At 27.3% G+C, this 27,698-nt stretch overlaps 1 protein-coding gene across 4 annotated transcripts in view; it reads right to left on the minus strand.

Annotated features, from left to right (window-relative positions):
• The window catches only part of LOC111637825 (regulator of G-protein signaling 7-like), a 54,272-nt gene extending 33,625 nt beyond the window's left edge, over window positions 1-20,647 (minus strand). For 2 of the 4 annotated variants that reach the window (XM_023383399.1, XM_023383398.1), the window contains exon 1: window positions 20,292-20,647. In XM_023383399.1, the coding sequence (XP_023239167.1) occupies window positions 20,292-20,375 (84 nt within the window). In that variant the 5' untranslated portion in view covers window positions 20,376-20,647. The remainder of the gene's footprint in view (window positions 1-20,291) is intronic. The other 2 variants (XM_023383401.1, XM_023383400.1) reach the window with 1 other exon arrangement.
• Window positions 20,648-27,698: the final 7,051 nt, after the last annotated feature.

Consider the following 27,698-nt stretch of genomic DNA (forward strand, 5'->3'; position numbering starts at 1 on the left):
ATATCGGCAGCGTTATTCGTAGGGAATTTTAATCTTAAAAGAAGTTTGTTATTAGAAAACTCGAAGTTTATTTACAGTGCACTTATCATAGAGTTAGATAATGCGAGTCTCTAACACGCTTTTAGTTTATCGTTCGGGAGGAGTAAATGTAAATAGCATAAAAAAAAATTTATCATAAAATTCTCATTAATAAAATTCATATCGAGCTTGCGAAAAATCTAACCAATTTAAAAAAGATATATTTTTAATCCATTAGAAGATAAACCATTAACTTTTGAATTTTTCCTTACAGTTATTATTAATTGTAGGGAAAAATCCTACCTACAATTCCCTACAATCAATGATAACTGTAGGGAAAAATTTAAATTAATAAAAACTAAAATTAAAAAAATATTGCTTAGATTTTGCTACCTACAATCATCATTAAAACTGTAGGGAATTGTAGGGAAAATTTTCCCTACAATTCCCTACAGTTAATGATAATTGTAGAGGGAAAACTTTAGAAAAAATGATGAATTTTTATTGACCAACGAGAAAATGCATACCATTGGAAATTACAGAAAACATTACCTAGTGATATAGGCCTATATTTTCTATACGTAACATAAAATATATGTTAAGTAAACACTATATATCACGTGTTTTTGTCAGTTAAATGGACGTTTTGAAGTATATAAAACTTTACAAATGGCAAAAGAATTATTCAATATGTAAATTTGTTTTGTATATTTTAACATTCTAACTCTATTCTTTATTCCTCTACAGAAGGAAAAATAAGGTATAAAGTTGAAAAATATATTTAAAATTAAATTTATATCTTAAAATATTTTTACTCTTGTGTAATTTATTCATTTTTTTAAAAAAAATCAATTGGTAATTTCTTTCCATTCTTAAATGAATTCGAGTCTGAAATTTTTTTTTCTTTATTCTCAAGTAGGTTAAAAAACAATTTCTAAAATCATCAAAAATAAACAGACAAAATTTCATTAATTAATAGTAGAAGGGGTTAAAAGTTAAGACCAAATTTAATTATTTTTTTGGTCCATAAACATATCTAAAAACCCAATTTTGGGCGCTTATTTATTCGTAAACAAACTAAAAAACGTCAAATTTGTGTTTGTTTTCCATTCATAAATAATGTAAGAAATTAAAAATTTGAAAATTAAAAAAACAAACTAAGTAGGAAACCGAAAGTTAATACTTTTTTTTTAATCTTTTTAAATACATTAAAATTCTAAAATATTGAGAATTTTTCCATCTAAAAAAGAGATAAAACCCGAAAATATTATTTCCTTCCATTCATAAATAATGCACCAAAAAAAAAAAATTCAAATTTGTTTTTGCCATTCATAAACAATGGCCAAATGTTTATATGGCTCTTCTATTAATAAAAAAAATACTACTACTAAATAAAGAAAAAAAAATTGATATTTTTACACTCGTGAATAAACAAAAAAGCACTAAAAATTGAAAATTTCTCATTCATAAATAGGTAAAATATTCAAAAATATTTTTCTCTCCTATTCATAAATAATCTAAAGTAAGGGTAAAAAAAACCTGTTAATAGTTTTTATAAAAAAAAATAAAATAAAGTCAGAAAATACTAAATTATTTAAATAAATTTTATAAAATAAAATCTGTAAAAAAAAATTTTTTTTAATATGCAAAAGTAAATTTCAATAATAATTATTTTTTATTCCGTTTATCATAGAGAAATTATTTTATTTAAATATCTTTTTATTGATAATATATATAAATATACGAAAATATTATTATTATCGCAGTGGTTACGCTCGAACGAGTGGAGTGCGCGTGCGTCGTGGATGCACAAAGTGCTTATCAGCATCACCCCAGGCCATGTTTATGGTCTGCATCTTCTGGTATTAGTCTCTATGGGCAGAGCGCACGCTCTTACAAACTAGGTCAAGTGTGATTAGATTTAAAAAGTGAATTTTAAAACATAAAACGCAAGGAATAAAAAAAATAATCCCAAAATGAATAAGAAATTACTATTTTCTATATTAAAACATTCAGAAATTTGATATTAATTAAACCATTCTTCGCTTCTGTTTAGTATAAAAAGTATTCAATTTTAGATTTATTTACAGTTAAAATATTTATTTATTTTTTTTTTATATTGCTCCAATGTTGATTTATATGATTTAATGTTAAGTTATGTGTAGTTCTCTATCTGGGAGATAAGTTTATATGTTTGTAATTCGAATTATCAATAAATAATATTAATCAATTTAAACGATAAAAATATATATCTTTAAATTATATACAAATATATTATTTCTCTAGAAGTTACGTCGAGAAAATGAATGAATAATGTGTTTCTTCATAGAGTATTCGTTTTTCCGCCTAAAAATCGCGTTGTTTTAAGTAAAATTTATATTTATTTTTTGACAGTTTTGATTGTATCATGTAAAATATTTCTCCCTTATTTTAGGTAAGTAATAAATATTTTTATGATTGATATTTTAAAATTCGGAACATTACAAAAGACGTTAACCAAAGAAATGCATCTCAGAACATATTTTTTCACGAATAAATTCATGTTTTATTCATTTACAATTAGTAGAAGAATTTTAAAAATATATTCTAAATTTGAAACAATATTAAGAATTATTTTTATAACAAAACGAGCAGTTATTTATTGTGACACGGTTAAAATGCTGGGCTATAATTTTTAGTCATATTTTTTAACTATTTAATTTTTAAAATATATGCTCTCCACCTCAAATTAGTCCCTGTACGTCATACTTTTCCTGTTAGCAACAGAGTAATGCCGTCATCTAACTCCTTAAAGGAACATTTTTGAATTAAAAATCAGACACAGATCAAAAGTTCTTATACAGTTAATCGGGGCCATCTACCCCTACGTCTTCTATACTTGGTGGCGACTTTCATCTACCTAACTCCGTTGTCGAGATTAATGAAGGACAGACAGACAAACAGTCGGACGACAGTGGGAATTTATAGGTCTACAATAATCTTTTCAAATTGCTGACCTATACGCTCCCGCTATGTCCGTCTGTCCGTCCTTCGTTAATCGCGAGAAAGACGTTAGATAGATAAAAATCGAGACCAGATGTTGAAAGCTTAAGGATCACGGGTCAGGATAAACTATGTACGAAATTCTACTCTAGACCGGAAGTCACATGATTTCAATTCGAAATTTCGACCTCATCTCGAGAACGGAATTATATGAAAATCGCGACCAGATATTTATTTATTTAAATTAAAATATGATTAAAAATTGCAGCCCAGCATAGTCACAATGTCACAATAAGTAATTTTTAATTTTTATAAATTATTTATGTTTCCAAGAATGAACCAAACATCTCGATTGATATATTTATTATATTAATTTATTAATATAAGAAAATATATTTAAAATTTTTTTAATATTGTAGATGAATTGAAGGAATATAAAGTATATAAAAAACGAATTTATGCTATATCTTATCAATTTTAAATCTATGAAAGTGGCAGATTTATTTTTAATGTCGGTTTTGTTGTATGGCAATTTATCCTGTTCCTTCGAGTATCTTTTCTTTTTCTTTTCTCTTTACAATTTTATAAAGTTTATTTTCTTTTCTCTTCTAAGAATCTTCCAAAATTACTGCAATACAATTCACTCTCTGCAAATATCTTGCATATATTTTTATATAAAATCCTTTAATGTGCATGCAAAATATTTCAACTCTTGTCAAATTTTTTAAAGCAATTTATGGATTTACTTCGATATTTTTACTTTTTATAAATATCAATGATCTTTATAGAAAAACGCTTATATATATATACAGTATATATATCGCTGTTTTTCCTGGTACTACATAAAATATATTCATCAAATGGATGCATTTTATTTTACTTGTTCACGTGGAAATGGATGCGACTTATTTTATTTTAGTCTTTCTATAAAAATATATCCAATATTTTTTTTTCAGGGGACTAAATCGTTTTACGTAACAATTAAAGCGAATTCTTTACGACGTCTTTATCGATGTCTGTAATGCTTCTGATCTAAATTTGGACAAACCTTGGAAAATTCTGGCTCATTTTCAATAATTAACAAATCTTCCTCCGTCTATCATTGAATGTGTCATTTTTTTACAATTATTTTTACTTTCCCGGTTGTAATACATGACAGAGGGAAAGTATGGCAATCGGTCAAAAAATGGCCCCCAAAATTGGAAAATTTTGGACTTAGGACACTTTGAAACGTTGAGAAATACAAAAAAAAATTTGGGGGTAATTTCTGTATGTATGGATCCATCCATACATACATACAGAAATTACTCCCAAATTTTTTAGTGTGGGGGCAGGATTTTGTTCACTCTGTTTAAAGCTTAATTCCTGTGGTTTTTGTCAAAAATTTTCTGAAATTTTGCAGGAAGGTTTATTTATTAGGGGATTAATGCTATTAAATTTTAGTGTTTAAAAGTCGAGGGGGTGGAGAGATAGAGTCGAACTTAATAGCGATTTTACTCGTTATTAGCATTTACAATGTTTATAAAACCAATCCCTACCCTCAAAATTTAGTTTTTTGCCATTTTATAATAATTAAAAATATAAAATGTTTTTTTACTAAAATATCGTAACAGATGGCACCACCAAATGTTTCCGGGAAAGTTAAGCAACTCATTGCTATTTTTAAAAATTATAATTGAAATTTGTATATAAAAATTTTATTTATTTAATTAATAAAAAAAATATTTTATGAAAAAAACCCAATAAAACGTATACTCAACTTCTCTATAATTTAAAAAAATACCTTAAAATGTGTAATAATAAATAAATTTTGTCATTCATCTCCCTTTCGGGCATTTTAAAATAATTAATCGATTAAAAAATAATTTAAAATGAATATTTTACAGAAATAAACTGTTATTTTTATCATTTAGAAATGTTGAATTATAAAAATAATTTAATATTCTTTAATATATTTTATTTAAAAAAAACGTTGATGATGTTGACAAAATAGTGAAATTTTCAAGAAAGTTTTCAATCGAAAACACTCGTTTTTTATTATTTAAAAAGTATAGAATGAGAGAAGAAATCTAGAAACGCTTGAGAATAAAAATTGAAGTATAGCGAATAATATATAATTGAAAACATATTTATAAATACGGTGCTGCAGGCTTTTGAATTCCTCTTCCTTTAGTAACTATAACAAGGTAATTTAGTAGCTACTTCATTGTAAATCTTTACCTGGAAAGTGATAATTTTCTAGTTCCTTTGATTTTCATCGCTGGCAGTTAAAAGAGTTTAATTAATATTCATACGTTTAACGATGAAAACAGCATAATTTAATAGAAGTATATCAATAATAATATCGTCAACAATTTATTTTTAAAGTAAAAATAGATTTTTTTAAAAAAAAAAAGTATAATCAATTGTACCATTTACGAATTGAAGAGGAAGCAAATGTACTTAATAAATAGAAATTATTTTTCTATACATGAAACTGCAAGTTACTTGCAGGCTGGTGTATAGAAAAAAAAATCCAGCAACGAGTTGCTTAACTTTTCCAATAACATTTGGTATCATATCAGCACTTCTTATGATATTTTTATTCTAGAAATCCTATATTTTTAACTATTATAAAATGACAAAAACCTTAATTTTCAGGGTAGGAATTGGTTTTATAAAACATTGTAAATGCTAATAACGAGTAAAATTATCATCAAGTNATATATATATTAAAAAAATTCTAAATATAAACTTTCAATGGCCCATAAAGATATAAAGTTTCTAAATAATACAGATGTAAAAGAAGCAAGTTACATTAATGTTAAGTTTTTACGACTTTCGAGTCATAAAAAGTTTACTTTCAGTTAAAATTCAGCGCGTATACATTAAAATATCACATAGAAATGCCGCACAATAGGCAAAAAATTATTTATAAAATTGATTTTTATCCTCAAAAATTCACTTTTTTTTTGTACAGAAAAAAGAGAAAATATATATTTTTAAATATTTTAAGAATGATTTTCATTTTTATAAAGCCGCTATCCTATATAATTCGAAATTTCCATCGGTAGATCGCGAACCTCAGCATGCTTTACAATCTCAATCTCTTATAAGGTAGCGATCTCCCAACCTTGATTAGGTAAAACAACACCGTTTTAAGAAAATATCTATTAGAAAACTGCTTACTTATCCATATCGGCAGCGTTATTCGTAGGGAATTTTAATCTTAAAAGAAGTTTGTTATTAGAAAACTCGAAGTTTATTTACAGTGCACTTATCATAGAGTTAGATAATGCGAGTCTCTAACACGCTTTTAGTTTATCGTTCGGGAGGAGTAAATGTAAATAGCATAAAAAAAAATTTATCATAAAATTCTCATTAATAAAATTCATATCGAGCTTGCGAAAAATCTAACCAATTTAAAAAAGATATATTTTTAATCCATTAGAAGATAAACCATTAACTTTTGAATTTTTCCTTACAGTTATTATTAATTGTAGGGAAAAATCCTACCTACAATTCCCTACAATCAATGATAACTGTAGGGAAAAATTTAAATTAATATAAACTAAAATTAAAAAAATATTGCTTAGATTTTGCTACCTACAATCATCATTAAAACTGTAGGGAATTGTAGGGAAAATTTTCCCTACAATTCCCTACAGTTAATGATAATTGTAGAGGGAAAACTTTAGAAAAAATGATGAATTTTTATTGACCAACGAGAAAATGCATACCATTGGAAATTACAGAAAACATTACCTAGTGATATAGGCCTATATTTTCTATACGTAACATAAAATATATGTTAAGTAAACACTATATATCACGTGTTTTTGTCAGTTAAATGGACGTTTTGAAGTATATAAAACTTTACAAATGGCAAAAGAATTATTCAATATGTAAATTTGTTTTGTATATTTTAACATTCTAACTCTATTCTTTATTCCTCTACAGAAGGAAAAATAAGGTATAAAGTTGAAAAATATATTTAAAATTAAATTTATATCTTAAAATATTTTTACTCTTGTGTAATTTATTCATTTTTTTAAAAAAATCAATTGGTAATTTCTTTCCATTCTTAAATGAATTCGAGTCTGAAATTTTTTTTTCTTTATTCTCAAGTAGGTTAAAAAACAATTTCTAAAATCATCAAAAATAAACAGACAAAATTTCATTAATTAATAGTAGAAGGGGTTAAAAGTTAAGACCAAATTTAATTATTTTTTTGGTCCATAAACATATCTAAAAACCCAATTTTGGGCGCTTATTTATTCGTAAACAAACTAAAAAACGTCAAATTTGTGTTTGTTTTCCATTCATAAATAATGTAAGAAATTAAAAATTTGAAAATTAAAAAAACAAACTAAGTAGGAAACCGAAAGTTAATACTTTTTTTTTAATCTTTTTAAATACATTAAAATTCTAAAATATTGAGAATTTTTCCATCTAAAAAAGAGATAAAACCCGAAAATATTATTTCCTTCCATTCATAAATAATGCACCAAAAAAAAAAAATTCAAATTTGTTTTTGCCATTCATAAACAATGGCCAAATGTTTATATGGCTCTTCTATTAATAAAAAAAATACTACTACTAAATAAAGAAAAAAAAATTGATATTTTTACACTCGTGAATAAACAAAAAAGCACTAAAAATTGAAAATTTCTCATTCATAAATAGGTAAAATATTCAAAAATATTTTTCTCTCCTATTCATAAATAATCTAAAGTAAGGGTAAAAAAAACCTGTTAATAGTTTTTATAAAAAAAAATAAAATAAAGTCAGAAAATACTAAATTATTTAAATAAATTTTATAAAATAAAATCTGTAAAAAAAAAATTTTTTTAATATGCAAAAGTAAATTTCAATAATAATTATTTTTTATTCCGTTTATCATAGAGAAATTATTTTATTTAAATATCTTTTTATTGATAATATATATAAATATACGAAAATATTATTATTATCGCAGTGGTTACGCTCGAACGAGTGGAGTGCGCGTGCGTCGTGGATGCACAAAGTGCTTATCAGCATCACCCCAGGCCATGTTTATGGTCTGCATCTTCTGGTATTAGTCTCTATGGGCAGAGCGCACGCTCTTACAAACTAGGTCAAGTGTGATTAGATTTAAAAAGTGAATTTTAAAACATAAAACGCAAGGAATAAAAAAAATAATCCCAAAATGAATAAGAAATTACTATTTTCTATATTAAAACATTCAGAAATTTGATATTAATTAAACCATTCTTCGCTTCTGTTTAGTATAAAAAGTATTCAATTTTAGATTTATTTACAGTTAAAATATTTATTTATTTATTTTTTATATTGCTCCAATGTTGATTTATATGATTTAATGTTAAGTTATGTGTAGTTCTCTATCTGGGAGATAAGTTTATATGTTTGTAATTCGAATTATCAATAAATAATATTAATCAATTTAAACGATAAAAATATATATCTTTAAATTATATACAAATATATTATTTCTCTAGAAGTTACGTCGAGAAAATGAATGAATAATGTGTTTCTTCATAGAGTATTCGTTTTTCCGCCTAAAAATCGCGTTGTTTTAAGTAAAATTTATATTTATTTTTTGACAGTTTTGATTGTATCATGTAAAATATTTCTCCCTTATTTTAGGTAAGTAATAAATATTTTTATGATTGATATTTTAAAATTCGGAACATTACAAAAGACGTTAACCAAAGAAATGCATCTCAGAACATATTTTTTCACGAATAAATTCATGTTTTATTCATTTACAATTAGTAGAAGAATTTTAAAAATATATTCTAAATTTGAAACAATATTAAGAATTATTTTTATAACAAAACGAGCAGTTATTTATTGTGACACGGTTAAAATGCTGGGCTATAATTTTTAGTCATATTTTTTAACTATTTAATTTTTAAAATATATGCTCTCCACCTCAAATTAGTCCCTGTACGTCATACTTTTCCTGTTAGCAACAGAGTAATGCCGTCATCTAACTCCTTAAAGGAACATTTTTGAATTAAAAATCAGACACAGATCAAAAGTTCTTATACAGTTAATCGGGGCCATCTACCCCTACGTCTTCTATACTTGGTGGCGACTTTCATCTACCTAACTCCGTTGTCGAGATTAATGAAGGACAGACAGACAAACAGTCGGACGACAGTGGGAATTTATAGGTCTACAATAATCTTTTCAAATTGCTGACCTATACGCTCCCGCTATGTCCGTCTGTCCGTCCTTCGTTAATCGCGAGAAAGACGTTAGATAGATAAAAATCGAGACCAGATGTTGAAAGCTTAAGGATCACGGGTCAGGATAAACTATGTACGAAATTCTACTCTAGACCGGAAGTCACATGATTTCAATTCGAAATTTCCTCCTCGTAGCGATCTCCCAACCTTGATTAGGTAAAACAACACCGTTTTAAGAAAATATCTATTAGAAAACTGCTTACTTATCCATATCGGCAGCGTTATTCGTAGGGAATTTTAATCTTAAAAGAAGTTTGTTATTAGAAAACTCGAAGTTTATTTACAGTGCACTTATCATAGAGTTAGATAATGCGAGTCTCTAACACGCTTTTAGTTTATCGTTCGGGAGGAGTAAATGTAAATAGCATTAAAAAAAATTTATCATAAAATTCTCATTAATAAAATTCATATCGAGCTTGCGAAAAATCTAACCAATTTAAAAAAGATATATTTTTAATCCATTAGAAGATAAACCATTAACTTTTGAATTTTTCCTTACAGTTATTATTAATTGTAGGGAAAAATCCTACCTACAATTCCCTACAATCAATGATAACTGTAGGGAAAAATTTAAATTAATAAAAACTAAAATTAAAAAAATATTGCTTAGATTTTGCTACCTACAATCATCATTAAAACTGTAGGGAATTGTAGGGAAAATTTTCCCTACAATTCCCTACAGTTAATGATAATTGTAGAGGGAAAACTTTAGAAAAAATGATGAATTTTTATTGACCAACGAGAAAATGCATACCATTGGAAATTACAGAAAACATTACCTAGTGATATAGGCCTATATTTTCTATACGTAACATAAAATATATGTTAAGTAAACACTATATATCACGTGTTTTTGTCAGTTAAATGGACGTTTTGAAGTATATAAAACTTTACAAATGGCAAAAGAATTATTCAATATGTAAATTTGTTTTGTATATTTTAACATTCTAACTCTATTCTTTATTCCTCTACAGAAGGAAAAATAAGGTATAAAGTTGAAAAATATATTTAAAATTAAATTTATATCTTAAAATATTTTTACTCTTGTGTAATTTATTCATTTTTTTAAAAAAAATCAATTGGTAATTTCTTTCCATTCTTAAATGAATTCGAGTCTGAAATTTTTTTTTCTTTATTCTCAAGTAGGTTAAAAAACAATTTCTAAAATCATCAAAAATAAACAGACAAAATTTCATTAATTAATAGTAGAAGGGGTTAAAAGTTAAGACCAAATTTAATTATTTTTTTGGTCCATAAACATATCTAAAAACCCAATTTTGGGCGCTTATTTATTCGTAAACAAACTAAAAAACGTCAAATTTGTGTTTGTTTTCCATTCATAAATAATGTAAGAAATTAAAAATTTGAAAATTAAAAAAACAAACTAAGTAGGAAACCGAAAGTTAATACTTTTTTTTTAATCTTTTTAAATACATTAAAATTCTAAAATATTGAGAATTTTTCCATCTAAAAAAGAGATAAAACCCGAAAATATTATTTCCTTCCATTCATAAATAATGCACCAAAAAAAAAAAATTCAAATTTGTTTTTGCCATTCATAAACAATGGCCAAATGTTTATATGGCTCTTCTATTAATAAAAAAAATACTACTACTAAATAAAGAAAAAAAAATTGATATTTTTACACTCGTGAATAAACAAAAAAGCACTAAAAATTGAAAATTTCTCATTCATAAATAGGTAAAATATTCAAAAATATTTTTCTCTCCTATTCATAAATAATCTAAAGTAAGGGTAAAAAAAACCTGTTAATAGTTTTTATAAAAAAAAATAAAATAAAGTCAGAAAATACTAAATTATTTAAATAAATTTTATAAAATAAAATCTGTAAAAAAAAAATTTTTTTAATATGCAAAAGTAAATTTCAATAATAATTATTTTTTATTCCGTTTATCATAGAGAAATTATTTTATTTAAATATCTTTTTATTGATAATATATATAAATATACGAAAATATTATTATTATCGCAGTGGTTACGCTCGAANTATAGAATGAGAGAAGAAATCTAGAAACGCTTGAGAATAAAAATTGAAGTATAGCGAATAATATATAATTGAAAACATATTTATAAATACGGTGCTGCAGGCTTTTGAATTCCTCTTCCTTTAGTAACTATAACAAGGTAATTTAGTAGCTACTTCATTGTAAATCTTTACCTGGAAAGTGATAATTTTCTAGTTCCTTTGATTTTCATCGCTGGCAGTTAAAAGAGTTTAATTAATATTCATACGTTTAACGATGAATACAGCATAATTTAATAGAAGTATATCAATAATAATATCGTCAACAATTTATTTTTAAAGTAAAAATAGATTTTTTTTTAAAAAAAAAAAGTATAATCAATTGTACCATTTACGAATTGAAGAGGAAGCAAATGTACTTAATAAATAGAAATTATTTTTCTATACATGAAACTGCAAGTTACTTGCAGGCTGGTGTATAGAAAAAAAAATCCAGCAACGAGTTGCTTAACTTTTCCAATAACATTTGGTATCATATCAGCACTTCTTATGATATTTTTATTCTAGAAATCCTATATTTTTAACTATTATAAAATGACAAAAACCTTAATTTTCAGGGTAGGAATTGGTTTTATAAAACATTGTAAATGCTAATAACGAGTAAAATTATCATCAAGTCCGACCCTACTGGAGACAGACACGATCCCCTTTATCTCTCTATCCACTTGATCTTTAATCACGAAAATTTAATAGTATTAATGCTTCTAACACACAAACCTATCTGCAAAATTTCAGAAATGTTCGACAAAAAGCACAGGAGTTATTAAGCTTCAAAGAGGGTGAACAAAATTGTGTCCCCACACACACTAACATCTATAAGTACAGGAAAAAAAACCCCGAATATTTTTGTATTTCTCGACGTTTCAAGGAAATTTATCAGCTTAAAAATAAATAAAAATTTCTCTTAAAGTAATATTTAATCACCATAATATAGCAAGATTCGTAATTGAGTTCAAAATTCATAAAACTTTTATCGATTTTCCCATACTTCATCTACAAGATCTAAACCGTCGACGTAGAAAAATTAAATTTTGGATCTATATTAAGTGCTAAACCGAAATTAAATTACGAAATCATTTCATTTTACTGCTTAATAAATACAAAATTTTATTTTCTTCTTGTTTTATCTTCTATGTTTCTTGTTTCCAATTATCTCTCTTTCTCGTACATTATATTTTATATGCAATCAAGATTATATACGAGAAAAAAAATTAAGTAAATTAACAACATTAAAATTGTATATCGAGCGTAATTATCGTCATTTAACATTGTTTACAATAAGATCATTCAATCTTAATTATCTTGATTTTACAGGCGAATGATTCTTCAACTCATTAAATATATATCTATATAGGCTGCATGTATTTTTCCTGATGAATAATATTGATATTTCCCGATCACGCGAATATGTGACATAATATGTAAATCACATGACATTGTATTAGATCTAAATAAAAACTTGTTTTCAACAAGAATTATTATTTTCGTAGTTAATTCTCGGAATATTTTAAAATTTGGAAAGTGTTCAATTTGATAATTGAATTTAATGGAAATTATAAATGAGAATTTATTCCATGGTGTAAATTTGTGTATGAATCTGATCAAAATTACTACCTCCAATTTTGACTAATTTTCATTATTTTAAATCATTATACAGTGGGTGATCGGTTAACCCCCACAAACAGAAAAAACATGACTAATAAAAATGCAAGACTGTGTATATATGTATTTTTATTATTACATATGAATAAACGTAGTAAGAAAGTATATACTTTTTTATTTTCGGGGGGTATCCAGAACGAATTAATCAAATTCCCATAGAAACCTATGGTAANTCAAAATATTAAATGTATATTATTGTCACATCGTCACAGTATGGGCTGCAATTTTTAATCATATTTTTATAATTTATTTTAATTTAAAATACTTTATCGGCATTGTCTTAGTACTGTAATGTCATGCTCCTGTACATCATACTTTTCCTGTTAACAACAGAGTCGTGCTGGTCATCTATCTAACTGGGTTTAGGGGAAAATATTTTGAATTGAATTTAATAACTTTCGATCCAGACTGGACTTATCTATATAATTAATCGGGGCCTCCTGCTCCTAAGCTTTCCATATCTGCTCTAATATTTCATCTATCTTACACTATTTTCGTGACTAAAGGAGGACAGACGGACGGACGACAGTTGGAATTTATAGGTCTACAATTTTTTCTTCCAATTGCAACCCAAAAAATCTTTTTCATTGAAAAAAAAATGAAGAATTAAACTTCTTTTATTTAATTTCTTTCAAAAATTTTCATAAAAATACTTACTTTTAAAGCTAGAGAAGTCGTCGAGATGAGTTGTAAATTTTCATTACAGAAATTAAGATGATCAAATACAGGATGATAAGAGCACATATTGTTAATTTCCGTTACAAATTATGTATTATATATATTTCTTTTACCATACTTAAACTCGAAACATTGCTAAAAGCTAGACGAGAAGCTATAGAAAGTGATTTAGCAGGACATATCCTGCTAATCTGGAGCAGAGCCAATGGAGAAAAGCTGTAAATTATCACAGTGAAGAAGTCAATGAGAAATCTTGTTGAAAGATGCTAGGAGCAAGTTGATTGTCTATCAAGGACAAAGTGTGAAGAAGGCACACATTTTCGTCCGAAATTAAACGACAGTAAAGTTAATTATGATTACTTCAGTTGCAGTATAAATATACATCAAGTCAAATAAATATTTAATAAGGGGGGGGACTAGTTTAATTAGTTTTAACTAGTTTAGTATATTTAAAGAGTGGGGGGAAATACATTTTAATTAGGAACATTTTTGAGATTTTTCTAATAATATAAATCGTTTGTTTAGTAGAAAGTTAAATTAGAGAAAGTGGATCTATTAGTTAATGGAAGTTCTAAATTGTTTGATTGTTTGGTTAATTTTTTTTTATACTTTTCCCTCTTATAATGTTATTCATCAATCACTCGTGAAGAGTGTAAGTGAGATAATGGAAGAGCAAAAGGAAAAAATTCGATAAAAGATATTTGGTAAATGTTTGGGGGTTAATTGTATTTTTTTAAAAATTTTAAAAGCCATAGTTAAATAAACAGCATTAACTTTATCACTGTTAGTTTTTTTTATTTACACTTGTAAAGTCAAAATTATAATAAATTTCTTTTTATATCTTATAAAAAAGAAAAGAATTTTAGTAAAATAAAAGATTAACTTTTAAATGTTTTTTCCCTTTCTAAAATATATACACTTCATTTTATGGGGTTGTTTACGTCACAATACTTTTAGAAGATGAAAGTACTTTAACCTCTTCTTATATAAATACTACGAAAATCGTTTTTTCTTAATTATTATAGTAAAAAATAATTGAAATTACTTACAGGCTGCAATTTTTAATCATATTTTAATTTAAATAAATAATATACGGTCTCGATTTTTAAATTGCAGACGTATGACTTCTCACTTCGTGAACGAAGGACAGACAGACGGACAGTGTAAATTTAAATATTGCAGCCCAATTATTTTCAAGTTTTTATAAGTAAAGGTATTGTTTTCTGGAACAATTTCGGCGAATTTATGAAGATTCAAGCTATTATTCAACTATTGGAAACGAAGGGTAAAGCTATCTTCTATTGTCTTTATTGTAAACACGTTCAGTTTGATAATCCCATTGATATACTAATTTTATTCTTGTAAAACTTTTATGGGAAAGTAATTTAGGGTTTACTTAATTTATAATTAACATTCTAATTGGGTTTAAACAATAATGACGTTTACAAGATATCAAAAATTCAAGACAAATCGTAGAATTTTCCTTTCAATAAATATCCTTTTTAAAAAAATATATATTATTAAAAAATTTCTTCAATAATTCAGACTTTCCATCAGTAATATTATTTATTTAATTTAATAAAATAAAGTTTAACGATCCGACAATAGTACTTTAATTGACGTTGATTAAATGGAACGGTACAAGAAACATATCTTTTAGCTCGGTTTTTTTTATGTGATCAAAGACATTAAATTTAATCTAATTTAAATGTTAATAAACGTAAATATAGGCCTACTTTACAAAATTTACATTGATCTATCCTCTAAAAGTATCCAACAACAAGTTGCGTGACTTTCCCGGCAAAAAAACACTTAAAGTTACATCTGGTGCCGTCTGTTATGAGATTTAATTAATAATATAAAAGTGTTTTGTGATTATAAAATAGCAAAAAGCTTAATTTTAAAAGGTAAGGATGAGTTTTATTTTTTTCAAAAATTATAAATGTGATAGAGAGTAAAATCGTTAAGTCAGACCACACTCGAAATACACATGATCCCCTTTATTTCCTCATCCCCTCAACTTTAAAACACCAAAATTTAATAGCATCAATCCCTTTAATACACAAATCTCCCTGCAAAATTTCAGAAATGTTCGACAAAAGACACAAGAGTTATTAAGGTTTGAATTGGGTAAACAATATCGTGTCCCCACAATACAGAGAAACCTTTTTTTTGCATTTCTGGGCGGTTCGAGTGGGGGGAAAATGTTAAAATGTTGGGGAGAGATCATTTCTCGAGAATTTTTATTGTTATAAAATGCTTAAAAATAGGCTTTAGATTATGTTTATATATATTTTGTATAGTTTCTGGTGGCTAAAATTCTTCACATAGAAAGCTAGACTTGTTTCTCCTTTATCCTGTTGAAATATTCATAAGTATATATAGGTTTATAAGTAGATATATTACTGTTTAGATATTTTGCGTGAGAAATATCCATTTTTGAACCGATCACATAATATAAACATATCTGTTGACAATTCGAGAATTATTCTATTTTTAAACCTTTTACAAGAATAAATCATATTTAAACTGAGTCTCGATACTTACGAAATGTTCAATTTGCAATTTAGAAAAAAAAAAAAAAACTTTCTTTTGAATATTTATAAATTAAAATTTTTATTTAAAATAATAATATCTAAAAAAATGAATATTTAGAATATTTTATTATTAATTTTACTTATTTCTCTTATATATTTTCCCTCTGCTGTTTATACACAACAGAGGAAAAATATGGCCTTGGGCGAAAAAATGAACCCCCAAGATTTTTGAAAAAATGCATTTTAGCCAAATTTAAAAAAAATTAGGGATTTTTTTTTCCTATATGTATGGATGTTTGTGTGTGGCGGTGGCACGATTTTGCTCACCCTCTTTGAAGCTTAATAACTGCTTTGATTTTTGTTGAAATGTTCCGAAATTTTGCAGGGAGGTTCGTATACTAGAGGCATTGATGGTAGTAAATTTTGGTGGTTGAAGATCGGAGGAGTTAGGAGATCGAGATAAGTCACGTGCCGTTTCTCGAGTGTAGTCAGACTTAAAATTTTGCTCGTTATTAGCATTTGCATTAAAAAAATAAATAAATAAAACTTATCTCTTCTTTCAAAATTCAGCTTTTTGTCGTTTTTTAACAAATAATAATATAAAAAGTTGTTTGTAACAAAATCTCATAACAGATGGCGCGAGACGCAATTTTAAAACGATTTTGCCGGTAAAGTTACGCAACTCGTTACTGAATTTACTTCTATTTACTTGTTTAATATTAGAAGAAAGATTAATGTTAGAATTCTCAGATAAAATCTCTGTGAAAGGAAATTTAAACGTTTAAAAAAATTAATATTACGAAATTTTTTAAAGTTTATTCTTGGTTATTTAAACAAAAAAACACATTTATTTATTTTAATTAACCGATAAAATTAAAAAAAATAAAATAAATACGTAAATAAACGAATTTAACAAACGGATTTTGGTTTAGACAAATGTAATAATTGTGAAACGAGTAACGAAATAAATCAAACAAAGATAATTACTAGTAACTAATTATCGACCGTTAACTTGTACAAAATTTTAAATTAGACATACAAATCGATATTTACACCATTAAAACTAATATTAAACTCTTAAGAAAGTTGTAAATTGTTAACGAATCTACGATTGGATGGATTTTTTTTTACACATTTAGTTGACAAGAAATTATCATTAGCGAGCAATTATTTTATTGCTACATCGTCACAATGCCGGGATGCAATTTTTAATTTATTTAATTTAAAATATATGCTTTCCATCCCACCTCAAATCAGTAGCGGCTTGCCCCTGTAAATCACACTTTTCCTGCTAGCAACGGAGTCGTGCCGGTCGTCTAACTCCTTTCGGGAGAAAATTTTTGAATTTAAATCACGTGACTTCCGGTTGGCATAGGAAATTCTTATATAGTTAATCGGGGTCTCCTGCCCACGAGGTTTCCATATATGGTCTCTGATTTCATCTATCCGACGACTCCGTTCTCGAGTTTAAGGAAAGACAGTGGAAATTTATAGGTTAACATTTTTTTTTTCAAATTGCAGCCCAATGTAAAAAACAAAAAAATAATAATAAAACGTAACTGTAAAAGATAGAAGGAAAATCGTTAGAAAGAGAAGGTAATATGAGATGTATTGACGCGAGAGATTTTGCAATTCTTATGCCAAGTTGGATGGAGAAACACGGAATATGCGATGTCGCCATGGCATTTTCAAAAGGATTAAAGTCCTTACAAGCTATAAACACGAAATCGTAAGCAGAAAGAATCATCTGAGATTGAAACGACGTGTACAATTTTTATACATTTTTAAAGTATGCAGCCTACTTATAAAAAGATTACAGTTTGAAATTTATATGTATATATATTTTTTTAAATATAGTTCTATACGTTTATATTCCTTACAACAGAATTAAATGGCAAATAATATAAAAGAAAAACTGGAAATTTATTCCATACAAATTTATAAATTATTAAAAGTAATTATTGCATTTTTTTCTATTTAAGCTATTAAGAAGAGTTATAAATTAATCTATAAAATATCTTATATAATAAAAATCTAGCGAGTTTTGAGTAATTTTTCCGGCAAAAACATTTAAAATCGCATCTGGCGTCATCTGTTAAGTATTTTTAAATAAAATATACATTATTAATTATTATAAAATGATAAAAAAAAAAGTTTATTTTTGAGGGTAGAGACGAGTTTTAATAAAAAAAAATTATAAATGCTAATAATAACGAGAATATTAAGTCTGACCTCACTCGAGATATGACACGTAATCACGTTCTATCTCCTCACTTCCTCAACCTTTAGTCACCAAAATTTAACAGCATCAATCTTTCTAATATACAAAACTACCTGCAAAATTTCAGGAATTTTCGATAAAAAGCATAGGCGTTATTAAGCTTTAAAGTAGTGAACGACATAGTGTCCTCCCACACGCATCCATACATACAGAAATTTTTGCATTTTTCGAAGTTTTAAAGTTACAAAAATATAAGTTTTTAGGACCATACTTTCTCTCTATTATATATAACAAAAAGTAAAAGTCATTTTATACGTATATAATAATTCTTTTAAATAAATGAAATAGTTATAAAATCAGCTTTTGCCTCGCTAAACAAATTTATAAAATGATTTTTGGCAATATTTCCTGTAAAATTTTTCGATATAATAAAAGAAATTTAGATCCTCTCGAAGGAAAATTATGTTATTTTATTGGTAAGCAAGCAACTACCATCATTTTTACATCTTATCATCAATAAATCAGATCAAAATAAATGATGAAAAAAAGAGGAATAAAAAAAAAATACTGGTGACATCATCAAGTAGATAGATTTTTACAAGTATTACAAATGACAATTCTTACCCCCTTTTTTTTTCTGTCAAAATAATAAATTATGAATAACGACTTTGATATATTTCAAACGACAGAATTATTATTCATGATTTATTAATCTCATTTAATATTTTTGATTAATTATTTTAATATAAATTGTAATTTAAAAATTCTATTATTAGATTATTCGTAAAAATATTAGACGAAATTACAAGTATTTTTTCGGTCTTTTACTTTCGCAGATCGAGGACAATCGGTCGAAGAGTGACTCCCCCCAAAAAAATTTTTACAGTTTTAGATTCGAGGAACCTTGAAACGTCGACAAATGCAAAAAAAAAAAAAGTTTGGGGTTTTCTTTATGTATTGATGTTTCTGTATGTGGAGGGGGGCACAATTTTGTTCACCCTGTTTGAGGCTTAATAACTCCCGTGATTTTTGTCGAAAATTTCTGAAATTTTGCAGGAACGTTTGTATATAAGAGGCATTAATGCTATTAAATTTTNTCGGATAAAGACCGAATGATATTTATGTGTATCATCTATTCATTTCGTTCTTGGTCATACATTTTTATTTACATAGTTCCTTGACCTTTCTAAGCCACACCTGTTAAGACGGTTAACGATCGTCCGTAAATTACGCTATTTTTATACTTTTGGACTACCGCCATCGAGCATTACGCTCCGTAACGCTATCGCACATACTGTACCAATTCTAGAATTATGTAACGCGCATCTTCAATCGACACACCGAACACTGCATTCTACATTTATTCTATTAATTTCATGGGTACATACTGTGCATGTACTGTTCAAAGAAGATCTCTACGAAGCACTTGTTCGTGTAAATCATCGTAGCGATTATTTGCGTACCTACTCACTCGTATCTTCGTTACGCAATTTACATGAATCTCTCCCACATTCTTCGCGCACGTTCGAAAAGATTTTTGGGCTACTCGCGTTGGCGCCGATTAACGTCACTCACCCTCAAACTCCATCCGGTGGGAACAACATAGCCGTGGTAAAATTCCCTCGAATCCGCACGTGGATAGTCTGAGAAATTCCAAATTTCTCCAACCGCTCGACCGGGGACACTCGGAGAGAGAGGAACGCCCTCTCTCTCTCTTATACAATATTGATTGTTATGCAAATAAGATGATTTACGAGAATAATAAATTAGTAGGAAAGAAAGGATTTTTTTAAAATATATATATATATAATTTAAAATTAGAAATAAATGTATTAAATCCTTACTTATAAATTAACGTATATAAAAGATAACAATTTAAGCTTGCATATTCGAGAGGGAAGAGAGGAGTAACTTACTTTTCGGTACACCATGTGATGAGGATTATCATCTGTTATTCCTGTTTGTCCATTGCTATTATCAGCCGCCCTTCTGTAAGCCATGATAAGGTATATAAACACAATTTCTATATTTAAATCATCTCGTTTCGTGTAAGGCCATGGGATCCCGAACAAACTAGTTCACTCTATCCAGTGATAAAGAAAATGATTTAACCTCACGCTATCCACTCCACTTCGACATAACTTCGCATCGCTCCTAAGTATACGCCAGAAAAGGTTTCATAAAAGATGAAGAGGTTTCCACCAATGATGATGTTGTCACCCTGTCACGTGGCTTAAAGGTAGACGAGGTGTACGTGCTTCCATCTGTTATCTGAAATTTTAATTAAAGTTTTTACCGGTTATAATAACTGAATTTTTTTTTAATAATTTGTATCATATTTTAATTCTATTTTATTAATTATCTTTCTAAATTTTCTTTTACAATTTTTTAAAAATATTTTTAATACTCTTTATTGTAATTGAATGAACTATAAAAGGTGAGATCGATGGCACGAAACAACTGTATAATTATATATTAAATTATATATAAAAAAATATTTTATTATATAAACAACGGTGCCATCTTTCGAAAGAAAATAGAAGTATTTTGTGAAAAATGTATACATTTTTTTAAGGTTTATAAAATTAGGAGGAGGAGTCAATTCATAAAATTTTAAGGAAAAATTGATTTCATACAGAAACCTTTACCATTTATTTATTATAAATACACTTCCATTAGAAACTATATCAATAAAACTCTCGGTTACGGCGCGAATTTGATAAATTTCGTGAAAATTTTCAATATTTGCTGGGAATTTTTCACATTATTTTTAAGTGTATAGGTATACAAACCTTTCCTTTTTTTATATTATCTACATAAAGCATTTTAATTTAGTATTAGAAGTGCTGCATTTACTATAATAATTCCATTGTTTGGAGAGTAAGGATTTATTCAAAATAAAGATAAAAATAGTTACATTCACTGTAAAAATTATTCGAAAAATTTCATTATGATCAATGAGTAAGCGGAATTGATCCATAAAAAGTAGGCGATTCGATGATTTTTATATTAAGATAGACATATATTTTTATGATAAAGCCACCATCCATCATCATCATCCCCAACGACAATAGATCTATGATGCTAACTAAATATTCAGGAAAAAAGTTAATACAAATAACGCGTGGATTGATGACTCGTACAGGTTATTAAACCTTGTATTAATTATTAATTTAATGACTTGTAGGTCATTAAATCAATTATCTTTAAATTCAAACTGTTGATTTCACACTAAATTCAATTCTATCGTCGTCACAATTTCACTTAATGGTTCGTTAATTCATTTATTATTAAGTATCATAGATTATCAGTTAAAATAACAAAGACATTTATGCTAATTTTATATAGTTTAATGCAGATTTATGTTTAAAATGTGCTTGTGTGTATATATATATATCACTAGTGGATCATCATAAAACAATAAATTATATAAGCCGATGGAAATTAAACTTGGATTATTATAGGGTGATCCAATTTATCCTTATTTGTTGAACTTTTATACCTAACATATTCATAAATGTCTTGCTAGAGATGAAATTATTTTTAAAATATTCAAAAAATAATAATTTANTTGAAATAAAATATATGAAACAGATGACACAACAGACATTTTTAACTTTTTTTTTGCCGGGAAAGTCACACAACTCGTTGCTGGATTTTTTCTTAATTGTATGAAGGGAAAATACATTTAAAAAATGAATTCTTCTCAGACATAATTTAATTGTGTACACTGCAAAAATTAAAATATAAAAACGAAATCGTTTAAGTGAATAACCTCACCTTACTCAATTTGAATTATTCAGATGCATAAATTTTGTACGAAATTGTTCAATATTTTATGTTTCCGTTTAAACAGCAGACAACTTAAGACAAGAAAGATTGACTTTTATTCATCACGATTCTTTTATTATAGAAAATCTTGAAATATTTATATTCAGAATAAAAATATTCAATAAAAATATGTCACGAAACACAATAATAACAATAATAATAATAAATTCAGAACGTAGCTTTTTATTGATTATTTTAAAAATCAATTTATCGGACGTTTATTATTTTCAAGTTTAACTTAGTAAAAAAAAATTAAATATTTGTAAAAAAAATAATAATCTAGCGTAAAAATAAAATTCATTCATAAATATCAAATCCTCGTGCCGAATACTTTCGTTGCACGTGCTCACGTGCGTAGTTTATTGTAAAATTCATTCATAAGTTTGTAGCGTAAGAGATAAAAAATTAAACTAATGAATGGAATTATTTTTATACATGAATATCGCACATTTTATATTAAAAAAGTGTCTTGAAAATCGGAAAAATTTAAGAAAATTTTCAAGAGAAGTGGTCAAACTTAAGTAAAGATACGTAAACTTTGACGTTTCCTAGAGCCATGGCGAATATTTTTATTGATGTAGAAGAAATATTAAGTTGACCCTCCTTCAAAAATCTTGCCAAGCGATCGATTAGTACGTCCCGTGTCACCAGAATCGATTAGTCGTAACTGGATAGTCCATACCCCGGTTCGCAGAAAGAGAAATGTTGACACACGACACACCCCAGGCAGTGTCACTGGAATGTATCTGCTCGTGTCATGATATCTGATATTGTTTTTAAGAGATGGACTCAAGTGGAAAAGTTCAAAAAACCAATCTTTAAATTTTCTAAATTATGGTCTTTTAAGTTTTTCTATATGATTTAGTGTGTGTGTCAAATTCTTTTCTGTGGCACAGTATGAATTCTACGCTATTTACTGTGACGTAACTGTACAGAAAATATAATTTGTCATCGTTATCTTCCTGATATTTATTCAAAAATCACATTTTTAGTCACTATTTACTGCATAAATAATTCATAAAATGTGATTCTTTATATCAAATCTTACCATAAATGCGATTTTTAAAATAACTTTCATGCTTTAAAAAGGACGTTTTCCTCTCATTTTCTGCACAATATCACTTGGAGAAGTGTTTGCAATTTTTTCAAATTGCAGTCATATAATTCCCACAGTCATGTCTGCCCTTTCTTAATCTCTAGAACAAAATCAGAGAGATGAAAATCGAGACCAAGTGTGGAAAGCTTAAGAGCAGAATGCCCTGATGAATTGTATACGAACGTCTGATCTGAACCGGACTCATGTGATCTCAATTCAAAATTTCCCTTTGTAAAGGAGTTAGATAACGACATTACTCCGTTGCTAACAGGAAAAGTATGATGTACAGGGACAAACCACTACTAATTTGAGGTGAAGAACATATATAGTCTATTAAATTAACTAAATTAAAAGTATGAATTAAAAATTGCAGTCTTTAAAATATCCGCTCGTTTTTTTTTTCTGTTTTCTATGAGATTTCCATTCGAAAATCAGTGTTTTTAAATGTATCCTTTCAAAGGTCAGTTCGTAAAGTAAGACTTTAATACATTTGTAGTGTGCTCGTCCAATAAGCACGATTTCCAATTTGAAAAGTAAGCATTTCGAGATGAATTAAATTAATTGAGTTAATGCAGGAGATGAGAAACAGTCGACAGAACGACAACACGTTAAAGATACTTCACCTGACAAGACAGGTCGAACAAGATGCCACTCTCCCTCTACTTAAAGTGATATGATGTGACACGACGAGTGATGTACCTTCCTTATATGATAAATGTTAAGTTTGTTGGGAAGTATCTAAGATTAAAGCGTCATTTATTTTTAATAAATATTATTTTTAACTAATATTTAAGAAATAAATAAACATATTATTTCATTATTACAACTTCTGGTTAAAAATTACAGCCCGACGTTGCCTGATAATCATATTTTTTTAAATTTATTCAACTTGAAATGTATGCTCTCCACCTCAAATTAGTGATGGTTTGCCCCTGTAAATCATACTTTTCCTGTTAGTAACTAAGTAATGCCGTCATCTAACGTCATATAAGAACGTGAGTTCTGGTCCAGATTAGAAATTCGTACAGTTAATCGGGGCCTCCTGCCCCTAATCTTTCCTTATCTGGTCTGATTTCATCTATCTAACTCCGTGAAGTTAAGGAAAGACTGAGACAGACAGACAAATGACAGTGGAATTTATAGGTCTAAATTTTTTTTTCAAGTTGCAACCAAATTAATTATTCGCACGGTAATACACGGTTGGATAGACTTAAATTTTGATGGATTGTTTTCACTTTGCTTAAGAGATAAGGAGGAGGAGGAGGGGAAACGAAAAAGAGTGATTATACATAAAATATGGCAAATCACTAACTGAAAAATGTGAAGATTATTTTTAATAAAAGTGCTTAAGACGAATTTAACGATTTTCAATCACGAAATCCCCATTCATATTTTATTACCGATTTAATATATTCACGACAGCTTTAATTATTAAGAGATAAGGAGGAGGAGGAGGGGAAACGAAAAAGAGTGATTATACATAAAATATGGCAAATCACTAACTGAATAAATTGAAGATTATTTTTAATAAAACTTTTCAATAGATAAATATAACTGTTTGTTTAAAGTTATTCCGTCTCTCATTTCAGTCATTTATACGTAGACAAAAGATGAAACAATTCTATGCTGTGTGTTTCAAGGCACTGATAAAAAGCAATAAGTGCATTAAAATTAGAGGAGATTAAGTACAAAACTAAATGTTTATGTACAATTATATCTCATTTGTTCACTTTTCATATATACAATCATTAGTATATAACTTATTAACTTTCCTTCATAATATCTAAACACTAATGTATTCTGTTCCTGATATTTGAGTAGTACCAATTCTCAATTTAAGCATATTCTGTGTATAAAAACATATAGTTTATTATTTATACACTAAAATTCTTGGTTTCATAAAGAAGCATCCAACTACTAGAAATCACAACTAATCAGCTCTGGAAATTTGTAACTATATTGGCTCAAATGGAGACTGATTATTATAACTAACTCTTGCCTTATGGCCATGTTTAACTTTTAATCTATTTACTATAGATATATATGTATAGTATAAATGTATATAGATAGAGATATGTACAGTACTTATAAGTTCAAAAAAGTGCTTCTTATGAAACTAATACTTAAAGTATGCAAATCTTTAATTCAATAACATTAAAATAAAATAGTATATTTGGTCTCTGCTCCCTTTTACAATAAATTTATTTTAAATTATAATTAATAGATCTGAAATACCTTTAAATATGAAAGATTATAATCATCTAAAACCTTTGATGATAAATTATCTACATGTTTTCCNAGTCCTAAATATAGAACTACACATTCCACGATAAGTTTGGAGGAGATTTTTTATATTATACGCGCGTGACTATCAAGTAGTAATATTTAATACACCGGACGTATTGCTGTATCTTCACGTGACTAGAAAGTACAGGCCATAACAACTATTCATTTAGTACTCTTCGAATTTTTATGGCAATCTCTTAGCAACAGACTGACGTCATTGAAGTCGGAAAATGAACATGATTCATTTAAAATCCTATTTTTCTTCCACCCCCCCTTTTTTTTACTAATTTAACTTGAATTTTCCATAATTCGAGCTCGTTCTTTAACAAAATTAATGTATAAAACAGGTAAACGAACAGATTTTTCTCATGAAAAATCGATAAATCAGCATCGGTATCAATCTTGTGTTGGTTATTATTTTATTTCGTGATTCCGAATGTTATCAGGGCTAAATTAAGGTGATGTATGTGTAGATATAAGGGCTTAAGAGAGTCCTGATAAAAGCGGATCAAATAAAAATCTGTTATTCTGTGGGACTATTAAACATTCCTGTATAAACATGCCACAATATACCTTACCTTGATTAAACTTTCACATTATCATGTAACCTAAATGCATGTAAATATTATATTAGAAAGATCAAATAGGTCAGCACCACGTGGACTAACGTTAATGGACCTAATGTATTATTTTAGTGGACAATCTTTAATTTTCGAATGGAGTATACAGATAAATCCCTCACATAATTATAAAAATAAATAGAATTTAACGAGGACGAAAGAGTGTTTTATAGTAAAATTTTAAGTAAAAATTTAAGTATTAAAATTTTATTAAAAAGGATAAATGATTTTACTTTAAAGCTTAATAAACTACTCGATAAAATCGTATAATTTAATATTAATATAATGTTTTAATAGGATAATAAATATGTAATGAGGATTATTATAGAATTTTCGTGAGTGGAAATTTTAATATTATATTGCAACTCGTTTATTATTATAGTAATTACTATTAAAAAAAAACACTCTTATTATGATAATGATTTTTTGGAGTAAAATTATCTCCCGTTCTTACTCGAGATTAGTATGAAATTTGGCGTTATTTTTAGTCATTCGATGCAAAATTGAGTAATGAAACTTACCTCGATTTACCTCGTTTACTTTAATAATACATAAAATTTGCTATTAAAATAACGTGTTAAGTTGATTAAAAGTACATAACGGTAATTTATAAGGGGCTGTTCATAAATTACATCTGCATTTTTACTCTCCCCTCCCCCAGTTCGTCCAAGTTTCCCTAAGCCCCTCTTCGAACATCTAACAAAAAAACAACCCAAGCCCCCCCTTAAAACCTTTATCGCTTTATGAATGATACATCCCATTTAGAACCGAAACACGCAAGAATTTTGTAATAAATATAATAAAATGCCCAAGATGATCGTCTACTGAACTCCCCCTCCCAGTGTAGACGTCATTTACGAACACCCCTAAAGAAGAACGATGTAATAAATTTCTATCAATCTTTTTTCCTCTCTAAAGACATAATTTTCTCATTAAAAAATTGAATTTTTAATTGTACTTTTCGTGTAGATTCTACTCTTTTTTTTTCTGTCAGTCTGTCTGTCTGCTACGTGTTAAAAAGATTGTCGTGTATGAGTAGAATGTGTTTTGATAAGGAATCGGGTTGGTGACAAGTTGGCTAGTGGTGTCGAGAATCGTTAATGATAAATTTCCCATCATTCATAACCTGTAGTTATTTTGGGAGACGGCACAAAAGTTATTTGCTCAATGATGGAAACATTCTTTTAACCATGCCAAAACATTAACTTGTGGATTGATTCATTGCCAAATAGTAAATATTTACTTTGGAGAATGTCATATAATTCTATCTGGTATGATTACGAACGTGTAATAATAATATAATATAACCTACAGATACGGTGAGTTTAACAAACTCTTCTGCCTTATCCTTGATAAGGATGATGTACTTAACGAGTGAAATGTAAATCAAAAAGTCTTAAGACGACTGGAAACTACGACATTCTCCAATAATATTGAACTTACTATCAATATTTATACTATAATATCATCGATTTTGACGAGACACGGTG

The sequence above is a fragment of the Centruroides sculpturatus genome, unplaced genomic scaffold (assembly GCF_000671375.1).
Source record: "Centruroides sculpturatus isolate CEXI.00-Female unplaced genomic scaffold, Cexi_2.0 scaffold1163, whole genome shotgun sequence".
Taxonomy (NCBI): Eukaryota; Metazoa; Arthropoda; class Arachnida; order Scorpiones; family Buthidae; genus Centruroides; species Centruroides sculpturatus.